This window comes from Gambusia affinis, linkage group LG04 (genome assembly GCF_019740435.1).
Source record: "Gambusia affinis linkage group LG04, SWU_Gaff_1.0, whole genome shotgun sequence".
Lineage (NCBI taxonomy): Eukaryota > Metazoa > Chordata > Actinopteri > Cyprinodontiformes > Poeciliidae > Gambusia > Gambusia affinis.
This window is the reverse complement of record NC_057871.1, coordinates 15,222,308-15,242,865: the sequence shown is the minus strand read 5'-3', so window position 1 is coordinate 15,242,865 and position 20,558 is coordinate 15,222,308. Positions and strand designations below refer to the sequence as shown.

Genomic DNA, 20,558 nt, shown 5'->3' with positions numbered 1-20,558 from the left:
ATGTATAAAACTGTATAACTGTCATGTATAAAAATTGTCTTTCCCTCAGATAAACAGTTTTCCTGGTATGGTAAGTTGTTTCTCTGCCATTAGCACATTTGGCAGCATGTACTTAAGCATGATTGACAGTGCTAGGAAAAGTAAACACAATTGAATAGCCTAAATGTACTACTCAACTCTGGTTCTAAGCAGCATTCTATATCTGTATTAAGCCAGATTTAGTTTGCAATAAAAAAAAAAAAAGAATTATGTAGCAGCAACTAACAGTTGCAGCTAAGTAGCCTTACATTTTATCACAAAAAAAATAAAATAATTAATTGGACAAACATGGCCTCAGTAATTATTCAAGACCATTTTAACTCCTGTTTTGAGTTTATATTATGGCTCTGCTCTATGATTGGTCGGGCCAGACCAGCACCCACCCCCTCCGCTGACCACTCCCCATCCGTGTATTTTTCCACGTGACTCTTCTTCTGAACGCTCCTGTAAAGTTAAAAACAGACTTTGTTTATCTTGCAGGCGGTTTGCTGAAATCCAATCCGACCAACAAGCTAGCCCTACTTCCCCAACGACTTTATTTTTTTCTTCTTAGCCACTGACACTTCGCTCCTTCTCTCCGTAGCATTTCGATACTCTGTCATTATTTTATTATTATTATTATTTTTTACCCCTTTGGAGCTCTTCATCAGGGACGGTGCACCACGAACGAAAAGAGGAAAACAGTTTAGGCATTCCAGTTCTTCTCCACGTATCTCGGTCTGTGCGGACAACCCTTGAACAAACTAGCGCAGATTTGTTCCGGGGAGGGGGATCTCCTGCCACTGATTGCAGCCCAGCACCGTGACTGTGAGGTGGGTTTTTAACCGAGCACTTGAAGAGCGCCATGGCGACCCAAGTGGATGCGTGGTCCTCCGCACCTCAAGCCGAAGGTGAGTACGTGATCTCAGCCTCCCGTTTTGTGGCGGACTACGCGTGGGATGAAAACCTAAAAATCCCAGGCGAGGTGGCGTTTAAAACTGCAAGACTGGGCCCGCAGACGTGCTTTCCACGATGCATTGTGTCCGTGCATGGGATGGGCTGCAACGCTAGCCATGCTCCACCATGTGCCCTTGTTGAAAACACACACGCATACACACAGAGCAACGCACCGCCTACGTGTGGGTCGCCCTGCACTTTGGAGCAGATGTAATCTTTTATTGCACTCAAGCCGATGCTATTTTGCTTCGACGAGTTTATTTTATTCGTGGCAAGTGTGTTGTTTGACTCGTCTTGCATTTAATCCTGCCACGGTTTTTGATTGGACGAGGCCACTTCCGCTTTGCACTCGAGATTGCACACTCAGATCTTTGCGTTTCCATTTTAACGTGTAGTAACGATTCCAGGTCAAAAACAGCAGAACCAGTCTTTCCCGATGTAGGCTTTATTTGCAAGATTCATCAAGGCGCACACAGAGACCGTTTACTTGTTTTTTTGTGCACTCCTATTGCATTCATTAACGTACTGCAGATTTATGTTGCTTTCATCCATAACATTGATTTATACATATATAAATAAATAATTTTTTATTTGGGGGGGACTCAATCAAAAATACCATCTGAAATAATTCATTTGAAATGCAATAAATAAATAAACGATGTTCATAATATCCTCAGAAATGCTTGCACAGCAATAATACGGTTTTAATATATTTTCTTCCTTGTTAATAATAGAGCTCCACATACAGTGGCTTCATGCTCCCTCTTCTTTTTGCCAAGAAATGACGTCAGCACGTATATCCCACAACAAGAGGCACCAGGAGAAGGCTTACATAATCTGTGATGCTGTGTATTTAGACGTTGCATAATGAAACGTATATGCTGGGGCTGTCACATGTATACTTAGATGCAAAAGTATCAGCATGAGATACATGGTTTTCAAAATATTTTACAAATAAAAATCTGAAAAGTATGGCACATAGTTGTACTCGGCTTCCCTTTTCTGTGATACCTCTGCTTATAATCACGTGCAACCAGCAAAGGCCAGGCGAGGAGAGAAATTTTCAGCAGCTCATAGTAACTCTGGAGGGCTTGCAGCGAGCCACTGCTCAGGTGAATGAATCTGTTTACATGAAAGCCTTTAGTTACATGTCAAGAACAAGTTGTTATTATTAGAAGAAAGCTACAAATTTCCCTCTTTTTTTTAGTTTTGTTTTTGTCATTGCTGCGCTGAATCCATCTACTATTACTGTTCTCAAAAGAACGGTGTGGGCAGACTTGTGATGCTGATTTTAATTCTGTATCCAGTTGTGATTTAGGAATGGCGGCGAGAGGAGGCTCATTTTTGTGGAAAATGTTTTGTGAAAGAGCCAATCGTATGTTCACCAAGATTAAATTACACAGGTAGACCCTGTTTACTGAACTAGGTGACTTCTGAGAGTTATCGTTTGCACTGAGTATTCTTAGTTTATCCAAATGAAGGAGACCAAATCAGATGTAGCCTGCAGTTTACAGATTTTTATTAATAAAAAAAAAAAAAGTTGAAATTTATTTCTCAACTTTCACATAAAACCCAAGTAAAATACTTTTAAACTTATTGCTTGTAACGCTGGGGTGCCCAAAGTCGGTCCGACATCCTGCATGTTTTAGTTCTCTCCCTGGTTTAACCCACCTGGATCAAATGATGGCTCTTTAGAAGGCATGCTGAAAAGGTTGTTGGTACTACCAGGGAGAGAACTAAAACGTGCAGGATGCCGGCCCTCGAGGACCGACTTTGGTCACCCCTGCTAACGTGACAAAATCTCAAGCGCTATGAACACTTGTTTTTGCAAGGTGCTTACCAGAGGATGATGAAATGATTATATCCGAACTCGAATGTTCTCTTCGGCCAGATTCATTGATGAAGCACTCTGTTGTTGTTGTTGACATGCTGTCTAACAGTCCATTGTCTGTGGCTGGACGGCAGCTGGCTGCTCCTTTGTACAATATGTGTCAGCATAGACATTCAGTTCACCCAGCAGTGGGTCAAACTAAGCAGACCTTAAAGACGCTTGTTATGATATAATGGTTTTAATATCACATATAGTGGTTACTGTTATGACATTCTTTTGAACACTCATGTACCAATGAAAGTCAGAGTGATGGCGTTGTATCAGCACCCAAAGTAATGTGATTACACATGTGGCTGAACGAGACTTTTTGTATGATAAATGGTGAACTTTTCCTCTAAGGAATGCAATTAATATGGTGAATACCCTGAATAGTAGTGAGAGCAAGAGTCTGAGCTGGGGGCTGCACCATGTATCGTCAGGATGTCATCAAAACAACCATAGCTTTGTGGAATAGCACCTCTGCATATGATGAATGCAGTAAATGAGGTGAAATTATATCCCAAGCATCATGAATTCAAACCTTGCATGTCATTAATAAGATATTCAATTTGTTGGAAATTCCAATATGTCACTCATCTTGCAATGTATACGATAAAGTTCACACGGAGCGTTGAAGCAACCATTGAAAAAAAAGAGAGGAGCAAGGAAAATGCTTTTTGTGTTTTTATTCTCAAGTGATTTCATCGCATTTTCTGGGAATAGTAATGCCAGAAGATGATTTTTAATGCAGCGTTTCAGCCTTACTCATTTGATCCTCCAGACTCCAATTCATGATAGATGTTGCTGTAGATCGAAAGGCTGAACAAAACTCTGCAGAGAGCAACGACTGGCTTCAGAACTTTAATTGATCTGAATCCGTTTCCATGGCTGCTTCCCTTTTTCTCTTTGGTTTCTTTGTAAGCTTCGCCTTAATTAAATAGTTACATTAAATATAAGCATTCAGTTTTGGACAAAATACAAAACCAGTGATGTATACAGGACAGACACCCCTTAAGCAAACAAAATCTGGCTCCAGAGCAGTGTGATTGATTATTATTATTTTTTTTTTTTCGTTTTTTCCTCCCACTAATGTTGCTGGAAAGATATACAATAACATAAACTTCAGTGTGCAGACGTGGTAAAATGAGGCTCATCAGAAATCTCTCTACATGTCAGTCATTCGGCAGCAGTGGTGGCTGTGGCAGCAAAGGCTGCAGGTCCTTTTTGGAAATCTTTTTCTAGCTCCCTAAAGAATGTTTTCACCACACCGTGTGGTTTTAATTACGAGGTTCTACAAAAGTGAAGACAGACACAATACTACTTTTCTTTGGCTTTTCTATTATCTTGCATTATTCAAGCATTCACCTCTCTGCTTTTGCAAGCCTTTTCTTTGTCTTATCCATCAACAATATCTTCTCCTACAGATTCTAATACAACGTGTTTGGAAAAACTCATTGCCAGATAGTTTTACTCAGTTTAATCTTTTTGTGTTTCAGAAATCATATCATTTTCTTCTAGAGTCCTACTATTAGCCTGCATCTTCTGCTCCTAATGTTGGACACTTGCTGACTTTTCAGCTGGGTGTTTAACTATAAAATACAAACCCCCATCTGTGTGAACATTGATGTAATTCCTTCAATAAACGTGTCTGCATCTTGGAAGAAACGTTATAGATGTCAAGTCCGATTTCTCTGTGGCCCATTGAGTACATTCTATGAGGATCTTGGTTGTAGCCCCCCCACCCCCCCCCACCCCTCTCTGCTTGTCAACCTTTGGTCCACTCATGCATTAATGACATGTTTGCTCACACTGTCTGAATCCATTTAGTCTCACAGGTATAAGGATGGCAAACCCATCCTTCCCCTGTCATATCTCAGGCTGCTCGGGGAAGTTGCTGACTAAACCAGGCCTGTACCCAGTTTATCTGTTCTCCCCTAATCATTTACATGCAGTTCCTTTTTTTGTGGGTCTGTCTTGTCAGGCAAAGTCACCCCAGAAGCTGACTTGATAAATTTCTTGAAATAAAGTTGCAAGTTTTGACAGTGAAAGCAAACATATCTTGACTGGTAGCTTGTGTGGTCTTTCCCCCAGTTTTCAAGATTTGGCTGTTTCTAACAAACCTGTATTTAGGGGAAAGATTTCCATTCTGGCTCCCTTTCATAAAAGCCTGACAGTTAAACCCCAAAGCACATCCGCACCCTTCCCTCCATGTCTTATAGATAAAGCAGAGAGGTTGCTATGCCTTATTCCTTTATCTCAGCACAGACTCATAGGTTCTGTTTGGGATTTTTTTGTTTGTAGTTTTAGTCTTCAGTATCGTGCCTGATGGTAACGTTATATCCCACTGTCCAACTGGCTCTTACAAATAATAAAATCCACAAGTTTAATCAAACAGTTGAATTTTTCTCTCTCACTCTTTCCTTGAAGAAATCAGCAAGTGCAAACAGAGATACTGCAGTACTGGTATGTGCAAGTACTGCAGTGCTATTCTTTTAATTTGGCTGTTTTCTGTCTCTCAATTATTTGTCCATCAAATTCATAAAGAAAAATAAAATTTTAAGATGTAAGGAAAATGACCTATGAACTGTACAGATGCAGTACTCTGAGATTTATAACCCAGTTCAGGTTTTTTTCTTTTTATAAAGCTTCTTAAATTTTTTTCTGTATTCCACTTTGTGTGTGTGTGTGTGAATCGGAGGTTTAGTTCTAGAAAGAAAAAGAGAAAAATGATTAGAAGTTGACTGTTTACTATAGTAGTGGCAAGAATAGCTAACTGCAAACACTGGTCTGTTTGTACTAATAACTTTTAAGGCCCATTCTGGGTTGGTGCTTCTGACCTCCTAACATTGTACAACTGAGGTCAACAATCATAACAGCTGCAGTTTTTGACCATACAAAAATGTCTTCTGAGAACTAAAAGTGATGAAGGTTTTTCAGTCAGCCCACCGCTCGTGTGGAATAATGTCCCAGATGAGCTCAAATAGTTAAATTTACCTTCATATTTTAAGTCCTTTTTAAAGACAACTTGAAACTTGGAGAATCTACTCCGATGAGTGATTTTGTTGCTTTCCTTGTGTAAAAACATACTCCTAAATTAATCAATTTTGCACATTAGCTTTTGCTATTGGATCAGAAGTTTAAATAAAACAGACTCATTGTGTTTATAAGTCACCACCTTCAGACATGTGTTTAAAGGCCATACAGGAATAATAATGTTTATCAAGCTAATGTGTGTCTCTTTCAGCTACGATGTTTGGTTCTTGACTCTAGCTGTTTGTGCTCATAAACATTTTGAACTCTTCCAACATAAATCTAACATCCTTTTTTGTGCTACCAGTTTTGCTGCTTGTATGGTAAAACCTTTTTTTTTTTTTTTTTTTTTTTTTGAGCAGAAGAAATCTATAAACAGCCTGTATGTATATTTAGAGCTTTAAAAACTGTTCCTATGTGAGTCATGTGAAACTTCTGCCCCACTGACTCCCTTCTCATTCATAAACACTCCTACTCCATGCACGCCTACATCCAAACACTTTAGCAGGTTTGCAGACTGTGGAGTCTTCCCACAGGCCTTTGCAGAGACTTAATTTCTTTTGTCCTGCACCTTTGGTACAGATTGTAAGCTGATTAAATGCAAATGTGTTTTTGAGGATCATTATTCCAGTTCACACTTGGTGAGGTCCATCGCTACTCGCTGCTGCAGTTTCAGCCGTTGTGTTTGCAACTCTCAGCAGTTACGGTCAAGCTCTGTTATCACAGAGCAACATTGTCCTCGCTGTGTTCGGGGACAATGTTGTTCTGCTTGTTTTGCAAGGCCCGTCTTGGCAAACGGATTTGAGTTCTCCCACAAGCTCCTATTTTGCTGGGTGCTCCCTTCCAGTTGGCTACAGAAGTGCTTTGGCCCGCAGCCATTGGTTAGTTCCTAATTTATGACCTTGCTCGGACGTGTAGCCTACATTAGGGAAGGAGGAGGAGGAGGTGCCGAAGGAGGAGATGACACATGGACGGCTGTTTACAGATTTCTGAAGGCCATGGGTGTGGCTGTGTGCTTGTATTGGAGCAGGTTAAGTTAGGTTTAGATTGCTGACTCAACTGAAATCTGCAGTGTTTATACCTCCTCTTGTGCTTCTTAATTAAACATAGCTGTTTTAATAAGAATATTAAGATACTCCTACTATTTTATAAAAATAAAAATTGATAGAAGTTACAGTGTTTCACTCCATAGAGCACACAATATTTTAAGAATTGCACCACTTTGATTAGAGGTTCATAGTGTTTTCTGGAAGTATTCACTCTTTAAAATTGATCATGTTTATTTGCATTAAAACTCCAAAATTCAGTGTATTATATTGGAATTTTACATGATAGACCGACAGACAGTATTCATAATTATGAAATGAAAGAGAGAAGAAAGCATGACTGGACCATTAAATACTTGAATATGCTTTGACTTAAACTATTCCAGTTTCCAATTCCAGTTCTGGCTTTGTTGTCCTCTTTTTTTTCTTTTTTTTTTTTGATCTTTCCATCTGTGTGTCAACTCCCAACCAGCTTTGCTGTTCTCGCTAAAGAAAACCTTTCTCAAAGTACAATGTTGCCACCACATGATGTGTAGTGCTTCCATTACATGTAGGAGGTTTCAAGATCAGCACAAACTCCAGGATATCGTTCACCAGCAGTTTTCTTTTTGTCACAGTTGTATAAAGATTAGATTATAGATTAACTAAAGGTTCTTCTGGAGCTGTGGATTTCTGCAGCTCTTCCAGAGTTTCCAAGTTTGTAGGGGATAACAATACTTTTGCAAGGCAGTGCAATTTTTTGTGCCAAAATACTAATTGTTTAATCATGCCCTGCTACTATGATACTACTCTCCCTTAAATTGTATGGTAGGTCTGCACTGTTATTGAAAATGCATTGTTCTGTTATCAAAATACACGATGCACAGTGTGAAAATTATGAAAACATGCAAGTGCAATGAATGTTTTAGATAATGTCGTCTAAGGCCTGCAGTGCATTTTCAAGCTGTCATGGAAAAGGAAAATAATTGGTCCAAGGAAGTTAGGTATTTGTTGGTTTCTTAGGATTTTGTTTTCCTGAAACTGGTCAGCTCCATTGTGCAGCAGACCAAAGGGAGAACCATTCGGAGGACAGAGGCACCTTTAAAATTTTCAGTTTACCTCTGTGTGCCTTTACAGGCTCTGCAATCCGCTATTTGAGGCATTTAGATTTTAATTACACCTTGTTCCTGTCTTGCCTCACTGCTGCTTTTCATGCCATGTGATCAAACTTGCATCCACCCATGCCATATGTACTCAGGTTCACTGTTTAAAAAAAAAAAAAAAAAAAAAACTGGCGTCAGCATTTCTCCAGCATGTGCTCGCTTCTCCCTCTCTCCCTCCCTGCCACCGCTGCAGCTGTGCTCCTCTCCTCTTCTCTCTCTGCTGTTCTACACACTTTAACCTGACTAAATATAGGATTTCACCCACACAGGAGTAGTACATTAACGTGACCCGATGTATGTCTGTATTTGTAGGAAGGTAGGGTTTTAAGTTTTCTCGACCACGTGTTTTAGCTTGCAGCATTTGCTAAATTCTTGATGTCATTCTATTCTCTCCAACTTGTGGGGAGAAACGGCGTTCAGGAACCTATTTTGGTGCTACTTCAAGTTTATATTCAACAACATTACCTCCAGAAAAGGCTTTTTTTAGGGAGCTGATTTTTTTTATAAGTGACCATAGTTTCAACATGCAAGCATATCTAAAATCACACTGCAGTAAGAACAGTTCCTATCAGAAAAAGCTTATGTTAGCATATTACGCACAACAAAACCAAAACAAACCTCTCAGCTTTTAGCAGAAGTGAAAAGAGTTGTGTAACCGTGTTGCAAACCTGAGCTTACAAATGAAAAAAGTAGGTTTTAGGGATACAGAAAAGGCGTCTTCAATGGCTTTACTATTTTTCTTCCGGTTAGATTCAGTTACTGTTTGCACACCAAGCAACACCAAGCCCTTTTGCAGACACAGCTCTACACAAAGGTCAAGAGCAGTGGTGTCTGAAAGAATGTGGAGGTTGGGAAGGCCAGACCAGCAGTTGAGATAAATCACCTGAAATATGTTTTTTCATATAGTCTTACTATGATTTTGCAGCTATATAGCCAGCAACACAAATCTGAGTCTCTTTTACAAACACAAATAAGCTTGAAATATCAAAAGATTTGGACTGCTCAGAAATGTTGGCTGCTGATCAGAGTTGTTTGCATTTTAATTTTAAAAATTCAGGTTGATCTGACATTGCGTAATTGCAATATCTGTATGTGCAACATTTTTATGGCAAAGGACTGTTTGGAGTAATATGATTGTTGGATGACGTTTTCCACATCTTATGAACTTGTATTTTTCATGCTAAGGTAATAGTTACTCAGTCAAAGACTCATGTCAGTGGATGCTCAAATGACGTTGCCGAAATACTCTTGAAGCACAGATGAGAAAGAGAAGAAAGAAGAAAATAGGCATATATTTCATTGTCAACTGTCATTGTCCTGGCAATGTTTGACCAGCCCTGACAGATGACCAGTTAAATGGTTAAAAAATATATTTTTTCTACCACAAAATTGTGTCTAGGTCTGTGCATCTCTATTTTTGATAAAATTTGTAAAATCTCTGGTTTCTAACCACAGGGGCGGTTACTTTGGATCACCAGCCCGAGGCCAGCTGTTCTTACAGTGATGACGATGACGGACTAGACGAGGCGGAGGTCAATGGCAACTGGACGCCCCAAGAGAAAGCACTCCACGAGGCTCGCCTCAAAGCCAAAGCCAAGCGTCGCCTGCGCAGGTCCTCATCCCGCAACTCGACAAGCGAGTCCGTCTCAGAGTCGGGCGAGACGCCAGGAGGCGACCCGCACGCCGTGAAGGGCAAAGTTCACAACAACGACCGCAAGTCGAGGACAGGCAAAGGCAGAGGCTTGCCAAAGAAAGGTAGATATGATTGTTGATCTGATTACTATCAGCTTCCCGTCTGGAGATGTTTCCGGATCAAATTCAAAGTTAGTTTTCTTCATGCAGCGCGACTAAATTTAACTGAAATTATCATGACTTCCTTTCATTAACTGTGCAAATTACTGGATAAATCCCACGTTATGTTTAAGAACTTCCTGTAGTTAACTTTTTTGCTGTGTTCAGGTGGGGCAGGCGGAAAAGGAGTTTGGGGTGCTCCGGGGATGGTTTATGAAGCTGAAGAGCCGGACGTAAAAGACCCCAACTATGATGAAGCTGCTCAGGTCAGTGGGTCTCTATGGGGATGTCGCTTTCCTCTCTTGGGTCATTTGTTTATCCAGACAGGGAACATTTAACTTGTCATCTCCACAAGTTCATTTGCTTCGATTTCATTAGAGGATCTTTCAACTTCTGCAGTTCCATTGAGACATGCATCATATGTCTCAATGAGCGTTATACGTTTATGATGTTAAATTTGTGGAAGCATCTTTGAGCTCAGTATGTTCTCACTAGCTTTGTTGTTGACCAGAGAACCCTGATCAGAGGTGAGAGCAAAACATAAATTGATTTTCATACGTCTAGCACATTCAGATAACTTAGTGCCTGTTACTGTATTTTCCCAGGAAACAAGATATTTGTTCATATTCAAACATAATTTGAAATAACACATAATAGAGAACCCACTGCTAGTTTAATTAACAAATGCCAGATTTAGACACACATACAAGTCATTGGGGAAAAAAATAAAAAAATTATATATATGTGTGTGTGTGTGTATTTTCTTATAAAGTAACGATGACATTGTTAGTGAAGTAGCATAAAAAAGGACCACAAAAAAGCACATCAACAATCCTTCCCATGTCTGAACAGCAGCAGCAGTAGTTTGTTGTGGACCTCCTCCTGCACCTGCACAAAATTATTACTGCACATATTTTATTGTTTTTGTCTTGTAATAAAACTAGAGATCCAGCTGCAGTCGTAGTTTGCATGTGTGTCTTTCCTGGCAGAGAAGAGACATAACACTGCATGTGATTTGGCCAAAGCTCATTAACAACACTCCGTCCCGCGCGATTGTTTAATCCAGATGGCCCTGTCCCATCACAATCAACGCTGTTTTCAATCTTTAACCCTGGTTATCATGTGATGCTGATGGGCTGGTGTGTTTGTCTCCCGGCTTCGATCACACAACTGCTTCACTGCCTGGGAACTCGGCTTCTGTCTGTTTCAAAAAAGAAAGAAAGGAAAAAAGAAAAAGATCCTGATAACGGTTTTTGGAATTGGTTCAGAGAAGCTGGTTTGATTTGGCCTTGACTGGTGCACAAAGTCAGTTCAAATATGTTGAAGGGAGCAGGGACGGAATGGTACAGAAAAATAAATGGGGACACGAACAGTCAGTGTGGCCTTTGAGTCCGACTGCGGAGTAGATCAAGGATTTCTGAACGCTACAGGGTCATCGTGTGCTTGGGAAAATGTCAAAGTGTGGGGAAAAAAATGACTTATTTGGAAACTCTTACAGTCTTATAACAGATAAAAGATAAATGTGCCCTGCAAAAGTCTTTACACACCTTGACCTTTTGCACGTTTTATCACATTGCAACCCCGGACTTCATTCGGTTTTACTAGTATTGTAATGAAAATCTGAAAGGTGTGCTAATTCAGTCTCACACCAACCCTGAGCCAGACCTTTGTAGAACCACCTCCCACTAAACCCGAAGCTTACAAATGAAACTCTCTCTCTACAAATATGGAGCATCTAACATCTTATGTTTATTTTCAAGTCTTTCCCCAGATTCTTCATTGCGTTAGACCCTGACATCGACTTTTCCATTGCAGCTCTGGTTGCATGTTTATGGTTGTTTTGCTCCTGGAAAATGAACGTCTGCTCCAGTCTCTACCAAGTTTTCTTTCAGGATTTTTTTTGTGTGTGTTTAGCTCTTTGATCTAAATGAAATAGCTCAAGCTCAGTCGGATTCGATTGAGAGCACCTGCAAGAAGCCATTTTCACAGATTCTCAGTCGGATTTAGATCTGGACTTTGATTAGGCCAGTCCAGAGGTGAACCTTTAGAATGGTGGTTCAGGTCTTCTACTGCTGCTAAGAGGATCTCTTCCAGAACCTCCCTTTATGTAGAGCTAACTATTCGTTCCATCAAGTCTGACTAGCCTCCCTGTGTCTGCTGAAGAAAGCACGATTCCACCACCACCATAATTAGCTGCTCGTCACTGTGCGATATGCAGTGTTAGTTTTTCTCTACACAAATTGTTTTATTAAGGTTTTATTTATCTTTACTTGTAAACCGTGGCAAAATGTGAAAAAGCTTTCGGCTTGTGAATACTTTGGCAGTGGACTGTAATTATAAAAGCACTTGGCGTACTTTGTGTACCTTTTGGGGGCATTTGTGACTCATTGTGTGAATGTGCTTTTGCCACAGGGTGACACTGTTTATGAAACGGTTGTGCCAGAGGTAGAAGAGAAGGAACTAGAAAAAATGGTAAACCCGATCGTATTGGAGTACTTTGAACACGGAGACACAAAAGAGGTTGAGGTAAATGATTAAAACTGTACATTTCCTTTTTGTTTTTGATCACTGATCAGGTAGAAATGTGTTGCTACCTGATCAACCCATTTCGGGTAGTGTAAATTTACTCACTGTAAATTTACACTCATTTACAGTGAGTGTAAATGTGGAGAAACATTAATGATAGTAATGAATAGACAGCATACTTTAATAGAGTGACAGATCCTGACTTGTGTTCAATGTTGTGGTGCTTCCAGGTGTTGCTAAAGGAGCTCAACCTGGGCCAACATAAGTACGAGTTTACCTCCTTGGCTGTCTCCCTGTCCCTGGAAGGCAAGGCCAGTCACAGGGAGCTGACTTCCCGCCTGCTGTCCGATCTGTCGGGGAAGATGCTCACGCAGGGTGAGATGGCCCACGCTTTCGATAAGATGCTGAAAGAACTGCCAGACCTCATTCTGGACACGCCAGAGGCCCCTCAGGTAGGCCTGACACCCTGAGAGAGAAACAGTGGCAACCACAGCTGTGAATCTGATCTTGGTATTGTTTGCTTAGAAGGGAGGAGAGGCAAAGCAGAGCTTAAGACACTTAAAAGATTAAAGATGAACACAGCCCCTTTTTAATTAGTGTGGTTTTTTTTTCTTTTCTCAATTCCATGTTGTAGGCTGGTTGTTCTGCGTCAGCTGGGTGTTTGTACCGTATTACATTGCCAGTTTGGTCGAGTTTTAAGCCACGATCAACTGAAAGTGATCAAAGACGGCACTAATTGATCAAAAATTTCAAACAAAATGGTAAATGGACTGAACTTATATAGCGCTTTTCCAGTCATTTTGACCACTCAAAGCGCTGTACACTAGAGTCACATTCACCCAGTCGCACTCACAAGCACCCACACTTATACACCGACACGCAGATCGGTTGGCGATTTGGGGTTAAGTGCCTTGCCCAGAGGCACATCGACATGTGGCAGGAGGAAGCTGGAAATGACCCTACAACCTTTCGATCGCAAGACGACTACTCTACCAAAGAGCCACAGTCGCCCAAGACTCGTATAGTTTTCTAAAATACAATTAGCTTATATGTTTTTGAGAATAAAATGCTTTTCTGCAGGGCCTTTTGGACGTTATGTGAATATACAGTTTATCTCATTACATAGAGTAGTTTTCACTGTTCACCTACATAATACATAATTCACCTACAGATTGGTTACAAACACTTTACACTGTGAACAAGTGACATGTGGATTGTCTCAGTTTAATGGGCTCTAAAATTTTTATTTTTTTGAAAATTGCAAAATGTGCACATTATTTTATATTTTTGACTGTCACATTATATAATCTATAAAGAAGCTACACATCAAGCATTGCTAACAAAAATGTTGAAATACTTACTTACTCCTGCTTAAGTAAAAAAAAAATTTGTTGTTGTAATTGAATAAAATTATTTACTGCTTGAATATAGCCTTTGTCTATTCTACTAGCTTTGTAAAAGCATCAATAAAGTGTTAAAGAAATAAAAAAGTGTTTTAAACAAATCAGGTTAGGATAGATGGAAAATGAAAACATATTTGTTTTTTCAGACTTTATATCCTATCTTATTGTCTAGAAGTCATATCCATCTAACACATTCCAAATCTGAATATTAAATTGTAAATTTGCTACCATAACGTCTGTTTGAATTTTGACTTTTGAGCCTGGAAATGTGTAAAAATTTCTTCTGGAAATGGTTAAATAACAGAAATTCAATCCAAAGTTGCTTTGCGCAACACTCAAACACTGGACCATTTTTTCCTCACTCTTTTTGAAGAGGTTTCCTCTGGTTTCTTTCAGATGTTAGGCCAGTTCATAGCCCGAGGCATCGCCGATCACGTCCTTCCCATGAACTTCCTGGATAGCTACAAAGGGAAAGTGGACTGTGAGCACGCTAGGTAAGCCAGCATAAGTTGCGTTAACCTTATTGTGGATTCCCAGAAACGTCAGTGTTTTCTATTTTAATAAATAGCAGTATAGTCATGGTGGGTATTTTTTCTTTTCTCTTTGTGCAGAGTGGCTTTAGATCGTGCTGCAGTGCTGCTGTCCATGAAAAAAGGGATGATTGGTCTCGATAACGTGTGGGGTGTTGGTGGAGGTCTGAGACCCGTTAAACATCTTGTCAAAAAGGTGAGCATAAATTAAGCAATGATAGAATTTCGCTTTTAGATAAAAAGTTATTTAAAATTGATTATGATTCAGTGATTTAGTAAGCAGTGTCTAACACTGGGGGACAAGGTGTTTGTCTTGACCATATAGGGATCTTTGTTGTTGTTATGTAACATAAACAGAAGGCAGAAATGCATGCTGGGTAGAGATCAGCAGGGCATTGCTCTACTGGACTGCTGTGTCAGCAGAGCGTTTTGTCCTCTCAGGAGTGTCCACATTAAAAACGAGGACACAGGAGAGGCCAACACACCTTCTGTTTGTGTGCCGCAGCTTTGCTTTGATTACAGTTACCACTCCATCATCAGGGCTTTTTGGGTGATTTGAAGTGATGGCCGGTCACATGGTTGCACAACATTCACAAGAGCTTGTGTTCTGAAATTAAGCAATGTCGTGTCAGGTTGTTCTCTCAGAGTATTGTGTGGCCTTCAGACCTTGGAACTGTCCTGTCCAGTTTTGATTTTCTGGCTGAGATGAGTGTAGGTACAGACGATTGACACACTCAGGGAGCTTTAGGACAATTTGTTTGGATTAACCTTTCCACCGCTATCTCAAAATCTGTTGAAATGAATGTATTATTTAATTGGAAAGCAATGAAATCAGATGTTGTTTCTCTAGTATCTCAGTGGCAGACTTGCTGTAAAAAGGGGGAAGCATGGATGATTTCCCTATTAAATTAGCTGTTGAACTTTCTCTCTCCACATTCATCCATCATTCCCATCAACGAGCCCCGTGTCTTTTGGTGTCAACATTATTGGCCCAGATTATCTGGTAATGTGAGAACACCCAATTAAAATCTCCCCAGAGGAGTAAAAAGTCTCACACTTTTACATTCCACTGCACAGTGCTGCTGACTTTTCAGCAGATTATTGATGGACGTCTCCCATTTTGCTTGCATCCTCTTTCCCAATCAACACCATAACATGCATTGATCCCTCTAACACAATAAAATGTGGGATTTAATAAAGGATCACGTTTGATATAAGATGCTAATGTCTGAAATCTCACTATGATTGGACTCAACTGGAACTTACTGGAGCTTTTCAATGTTATTTTATGATCTTTGTTGCCTTTAAACCACCCACATGAGTTTCTTTTAATTTATGGGACTCAAATATTCAGATTTCCATCTCAGTGACTTGGAAGCATTGTTATAACTCAGATGTCTTGAAGCATCTTGCAGAGAGATTAAAGCTTTTCTCACATCCTAACCAGTGGCTAATTCCTGCAAAAAAGGAATGAAATATCTTGGTATGATCTGACCTTTAAGCATCGTGAAAAAATGTGCAAGTTGGGTTTTTTCCAGCACATTGTGAGCGTGCTTTGTAAATCCCAAAATCAGTTTTTGTTTGCGTTTGGGATCATTTTCGTCCCAATTTCAATCATCTGTTGTTAGATGTCGTCTTACCCTTTGAAAATAAAATTCAGTGAGGCTTACATCTTGTTCAACTCCAGTTGATGCATTGGACTTGTTCCCTCGTGTCCTGCAACGACTTAGTTGTCCAAGCAACATCAACTCTGACTGATGTCCTACTTTGTGTTTGCTGCAGATGAACCTTCTCCTCAAAGAGTACCTGATATCCGGGGACGTGTCCGAGGCAGAGCACTGTCTCCGGGACCTGGAAGTCCCTCACTTCCATCATGAGCTGGTCTATGAGGTATTCATTCAGTCAGACTCGCCTCCGTTTCTGGTGCTTATTTGTTCTTCACCAGTTTATTACAACACGTTTCAAGCGGAGATGTGTGGGTCAACACCTTTAGAAAGTGTTTCTTTTTCTTCCTGGCTTATATGTCTTGTCAAGTAAGCTGAAGACAGAGCTGTACTCATGAATCTCTGCTTTTAATAGGATTCCTGTTTTTTTGCCAAGGACATTGTGTGTTTGGCTGCTTTTCAGTAAATCTGATCTTGAAGCCGAGTCCAAATTAGCTCAAAATGCTTGCAAGTGTAAATCATGCATTTATTTGTCTTTATCACACACACTGGCAACATGTTCATTTCTGAACTGGGAGACTTCTGTTTTCTTTTTTTTCTTTTTTTTTTTATTAATTAAAGCTGGCAACCCGTATTTAGCAGATGATCTGTCTCTGTTGCAAAACAAAGCTAAAAAACACAAATTTCTATAAACTAACAACCATACTTACACAATGTGTACTCTGTCTACCCGAGTTTGACTTTACAACAAGTAACAAATTGTGAGAAGTCTTAAAATGAATACATTTTTGATTGCAGTAGAATAATCTTCTAATAAAAAAGCACTCACCGACAGATAGCTATAGAGATATTTTTTATTTGCCTTCTCACTGTTTATAGTGGTAGATAGAACACATATTTACTCTCTGGCATCTCTCCCAACAACTATTTGACATGTAGATGCAGTGCGAATGACTGAAATATGCCACTTTTTGCTCATGTTTCCAAGCTTTTAATTTTGCATACTTTTTTTTTTTACACTCACTCATTCAGGCTGGTCACAGCTGCAGCTGTTTAAACCTTTAACTTATTGCTGTGATGGTACACAATTTGATGTAAGTAACTGCTAATTCGCAACTTGTGAAGATGAGCTCCTGTCTGCTTTACTTTAATTGTATGTCCTCCTGCATTTCCCATTTGAAGTTTGGCTCCTACCCAAAAGTACTGAAATATCTGATAAAATCTAAAATAATCACATTAATACACACAATTTATGTCAAAACGGTCACATGTACAAGACGTGCACAGAACTGAAATGGTGTCCAGCTCATATCCCTGGCCCAAAATGCAAAGAAAGTGAGAAAAAAACCCCATAAAAATATGCAATGAAAACCAAATCTGTGGGAAATCCATTCGACAGCTCTAAATCTATGCAATAATCTTTGTTCATGGGAGGAGGAGGAAGAGAGAGGGGTCAGTGTATGGGGCTCATGGGGGGTAGAGATCAGGGAGGGAAAACATGGGAGACCTGGGAGGGAAGTCGGCGTCCCGACAGCCTGATGGATAAAATGTTCTCAATCTGCTGCATGTTGCCCGGAGGCTCGTCATTTTTCTCCCTGAAAGGTTTCTCAACAAAACATTAATTCAAAGCTGTGCACACTTATTCAAACACATTACAGTTTATTTTAAACTTTTTTTGTTTTTCAGTTTGTTTGTACGGGTTACGGGTCATACTCAAGGTGGAAAATGTTCCTCCACTTCGTGACATAATCTGATCATCATATTGTCAAAGAAAAAAAAAAATACTGGCATTAAAACAAGGCTGTGGACATGTTTTATGTGTACGGTTTACAGTTTCAGCATCACCACAAATGTTGCAGTTGAAATATAATCAAGTGTCCTATGGTTTTTAAATGAATCTGCAAACAAGAGAAGCTCTACTGCTGCACTCATTGTGAATTTCCTTCTACGATTACAAATCGTAAGATGAGGATAATAATTTGGTTGATGCATTAAATGATACTGTAAAGTTTGCTGATGCAGATGTATTCCTTCACCTGCAGTTTGCCCAACACCTTATCTTTCACATCTCTAGGCTCTGGTCCAATATTAAATTGCTCTGTCCTTGTACCCGTCAACCCCCTGGTTGGAATTTCATCCTGTTCAGTTGGATACTCTGCCACCTTGTGGTGAAAAGCACAGCTGCCTTCTGCCTGTTCATGTTTCTTCTCTTATGTGGCTCTTTGTCGTTCATGTCAGGCTATAGTGATGGTGCTGGAGTCAAGTGGGGACACTGCCAGTCACATGATGATGAAACTTCTGCAGTCCTTCTGGAAAACAGGCCTCATCACGGTGGATCAGATGAACAGGGTAAGGGAAACTACATTTGTTTGGATTTTCAGGCTAGGGCTGAAACGATTAATCAGTTTAATCGTTATGAATCAATTATGCAAATATTCATCAAGGAAATTAGTAACTGATTAATTGTTGACTCAAAATAAGGTAATTTAATGAAAGATCCACACAGGCCAGTAATTAAGCCGAAACAGCACAAAAATGTATACATCCTGCATATAAGATATAAAAAAAGAATGCGTTAAAAAATGCTACGTTACTGTCTTTTAGACAATAAAATGTTTTTCATATTTAAAAAAAAAAGTGGATTTGTTTATTTGCATCTCTTTGTATATTACCAATATTATATCAAAAAGGTTGAAATACTTAAATGAAAAATCTAAACACTGTGCCAATTTATTTAGGCAATTAATCATCAGAATAATCAGTCACTAAAATAGCTGTTAGTTGCAGTACTATTTCAGACTAATAGGTACAAACACCTGCTGGCGTTCTTCATGTTTACGTGCAGGGTTTCCAGCGCGTGTATGACGAGCTGCATGAGATCTGTCTGGACGTGCCCCTTGCCCACCCCATCATGGAGGCCTTTGTGGATCTCTGCTACCAGGAGTCTGTCATCACCAAACAGCTGCGGGACGCCTGTCCTTTCAGGTTAGTTTTTATCAATCACCTCTGAAACCTTTTTTACAACCTTTTATTATATTTATTCCAGGCCAATTCTTGTTGCTGGAAAATAAAAACAGCCACCAAGAAAAGCTGCTGTCTGGCTCTAGATCGTTTTGTTATTTATGTTCAATTGAATGGTGAAGAAGAACAATGACATGGAGTTTGGTTTTTATGAACTTTCAATGTTTTTTTTTTTTTGCTCAGCATTATGGGAATGTTCTCATACAATGCAAAGTCAATCAACCTCTGGCGTGTGCTGCTCTCGCCTGGTATTGCATTAGAAAAATGTGAAATTCTATTCTGAATTTGAAACACGATCACAAATTCAAATCTTCTGCATTTGCACAAATCTTTGTAAGGCACTTTATTTTGCGGACACAATTAACAAGCAAGTAAACAGCCAGCCAGCTGTTTATTTGCACAATCTTTGGTCCAAATTTGTGGAGCAGGTTTAATTTTATTATGTTCACCAGAGGGCGGAAGCGCTTTGTAAGCGAAGGAGACGGGGGATTGATCAAGAACTAATCGACATGTGGAAAAGCAGGAAGAGGAGGACGAAGATGAAGGGAGGGTGTCTACCGCTCTTCAGCCTCTGTTTCTGCCTCCGTGTGAATCCCAACCTGGAACGTTCCTATCCTGTTAATGTCATTTTACAAACCAGCATCCACATCAAACAGAGGAGCTGCCTGGGCGCTGGGCTCCCTTCATGCCGTTAATTACAGTTTTTGAAGAATATTCTGTATCTCTGGGGTTGTTGAGACCCTCCTTGCTCGGTCTTAGGAATAATTCAAGCTAACGCTGTGGGGAAACAGGTGGTTAGGCCTGAGTTGTGGCAGGGGTAAATCTTTTTTTTTTTTCTTTTTTTTGTTCTACCTTTTGGCCATGTGTTTTTCACACAGGCACTAATAATGAGGGGACAGGTCATACTGTATGATCAGGGAGCTCAGCGGCAAAGATCTAAACCTGCTTATCCTCTGCCACAGACTATCTGAAATAATTTCAAAGAAATTGTTCTCTGTACATTCTTATTCTTGTTTCTCTCAGTTCTTTAAAATAAAAAAATGGAGCCTATTTTTGTTTCCATCTTGGTCACATAGACCATGTGTTTACTTTGTAAAGCATCAGTTGCATTAAGATGTGTTTGGCCACTGTTTATTTGAAAACTGCATTTGAATAGGCATAAATGAATCATCAGTTCTGAAAATCAAATGAAAATTATTTGGGTTCATATGTGTTCTGATTGTTATGTAAAGAAAATAAAAATGAAGCAAGTATTTGTTATTTAGAGAAATAAAGACTTTTGCTTGCAATTAAGTAATATAGATAACTGCTGTGGTCAGCAGATGAATCTGAAGAAGCAGATTAAAGAGGGTAGGAAAATGTTGTCAAACTAAGCTGGGATTGGTTTAATACCTCATTGAACCTATTCCAGCTCCTTCATACCTTCGAATACAGTTTGTCGGTGAGACTTTTCCACCCTCTGTCAAACACTTTTACATGTTGACCAAAGTTGTTCTCAATGTTTGAGTTGAAATCTTTCATTCAATAAAAAAATGCAACAAATTGGTGTTTCTTTTTCTT

General features: G+C 39.7%; 1 protein-coding gene across 1 annotated transcript; it reads left to right on the top strand.

The window, feature by feature from the left end:
• The first annotated feature begins 464 nt into the window (after nt 1–464).
• On the top strand, nt 465–20,540 carry pdcd4a (programmed cell death 4a). The gene is made up of 11 exons (XM_044114842.1): nt 465–929; nt 9,519–9,818; nt 10,023–10,120; nt 12,267–12,380; nt 12,611–12,832; nt 14,180–14,277; nt 14,395–14,509; nt 16,096–16,203; nt 18,216–18,326; nt 18,823–18,962; nt 19,451–20,540. Exons 1-11 carry the CDS (start codon nt 884–886, stop codon nt 19,500–19,502), a joined length of 1,404 nt encoding a protein of 467 aa, XP_043970777.1. The 5' UTR covers nt 465–883; the 3' UTR covers nt 19,503–20,540.
• Nucleotides 20,541–20,558: the final 18 nt, after the last annotated feature.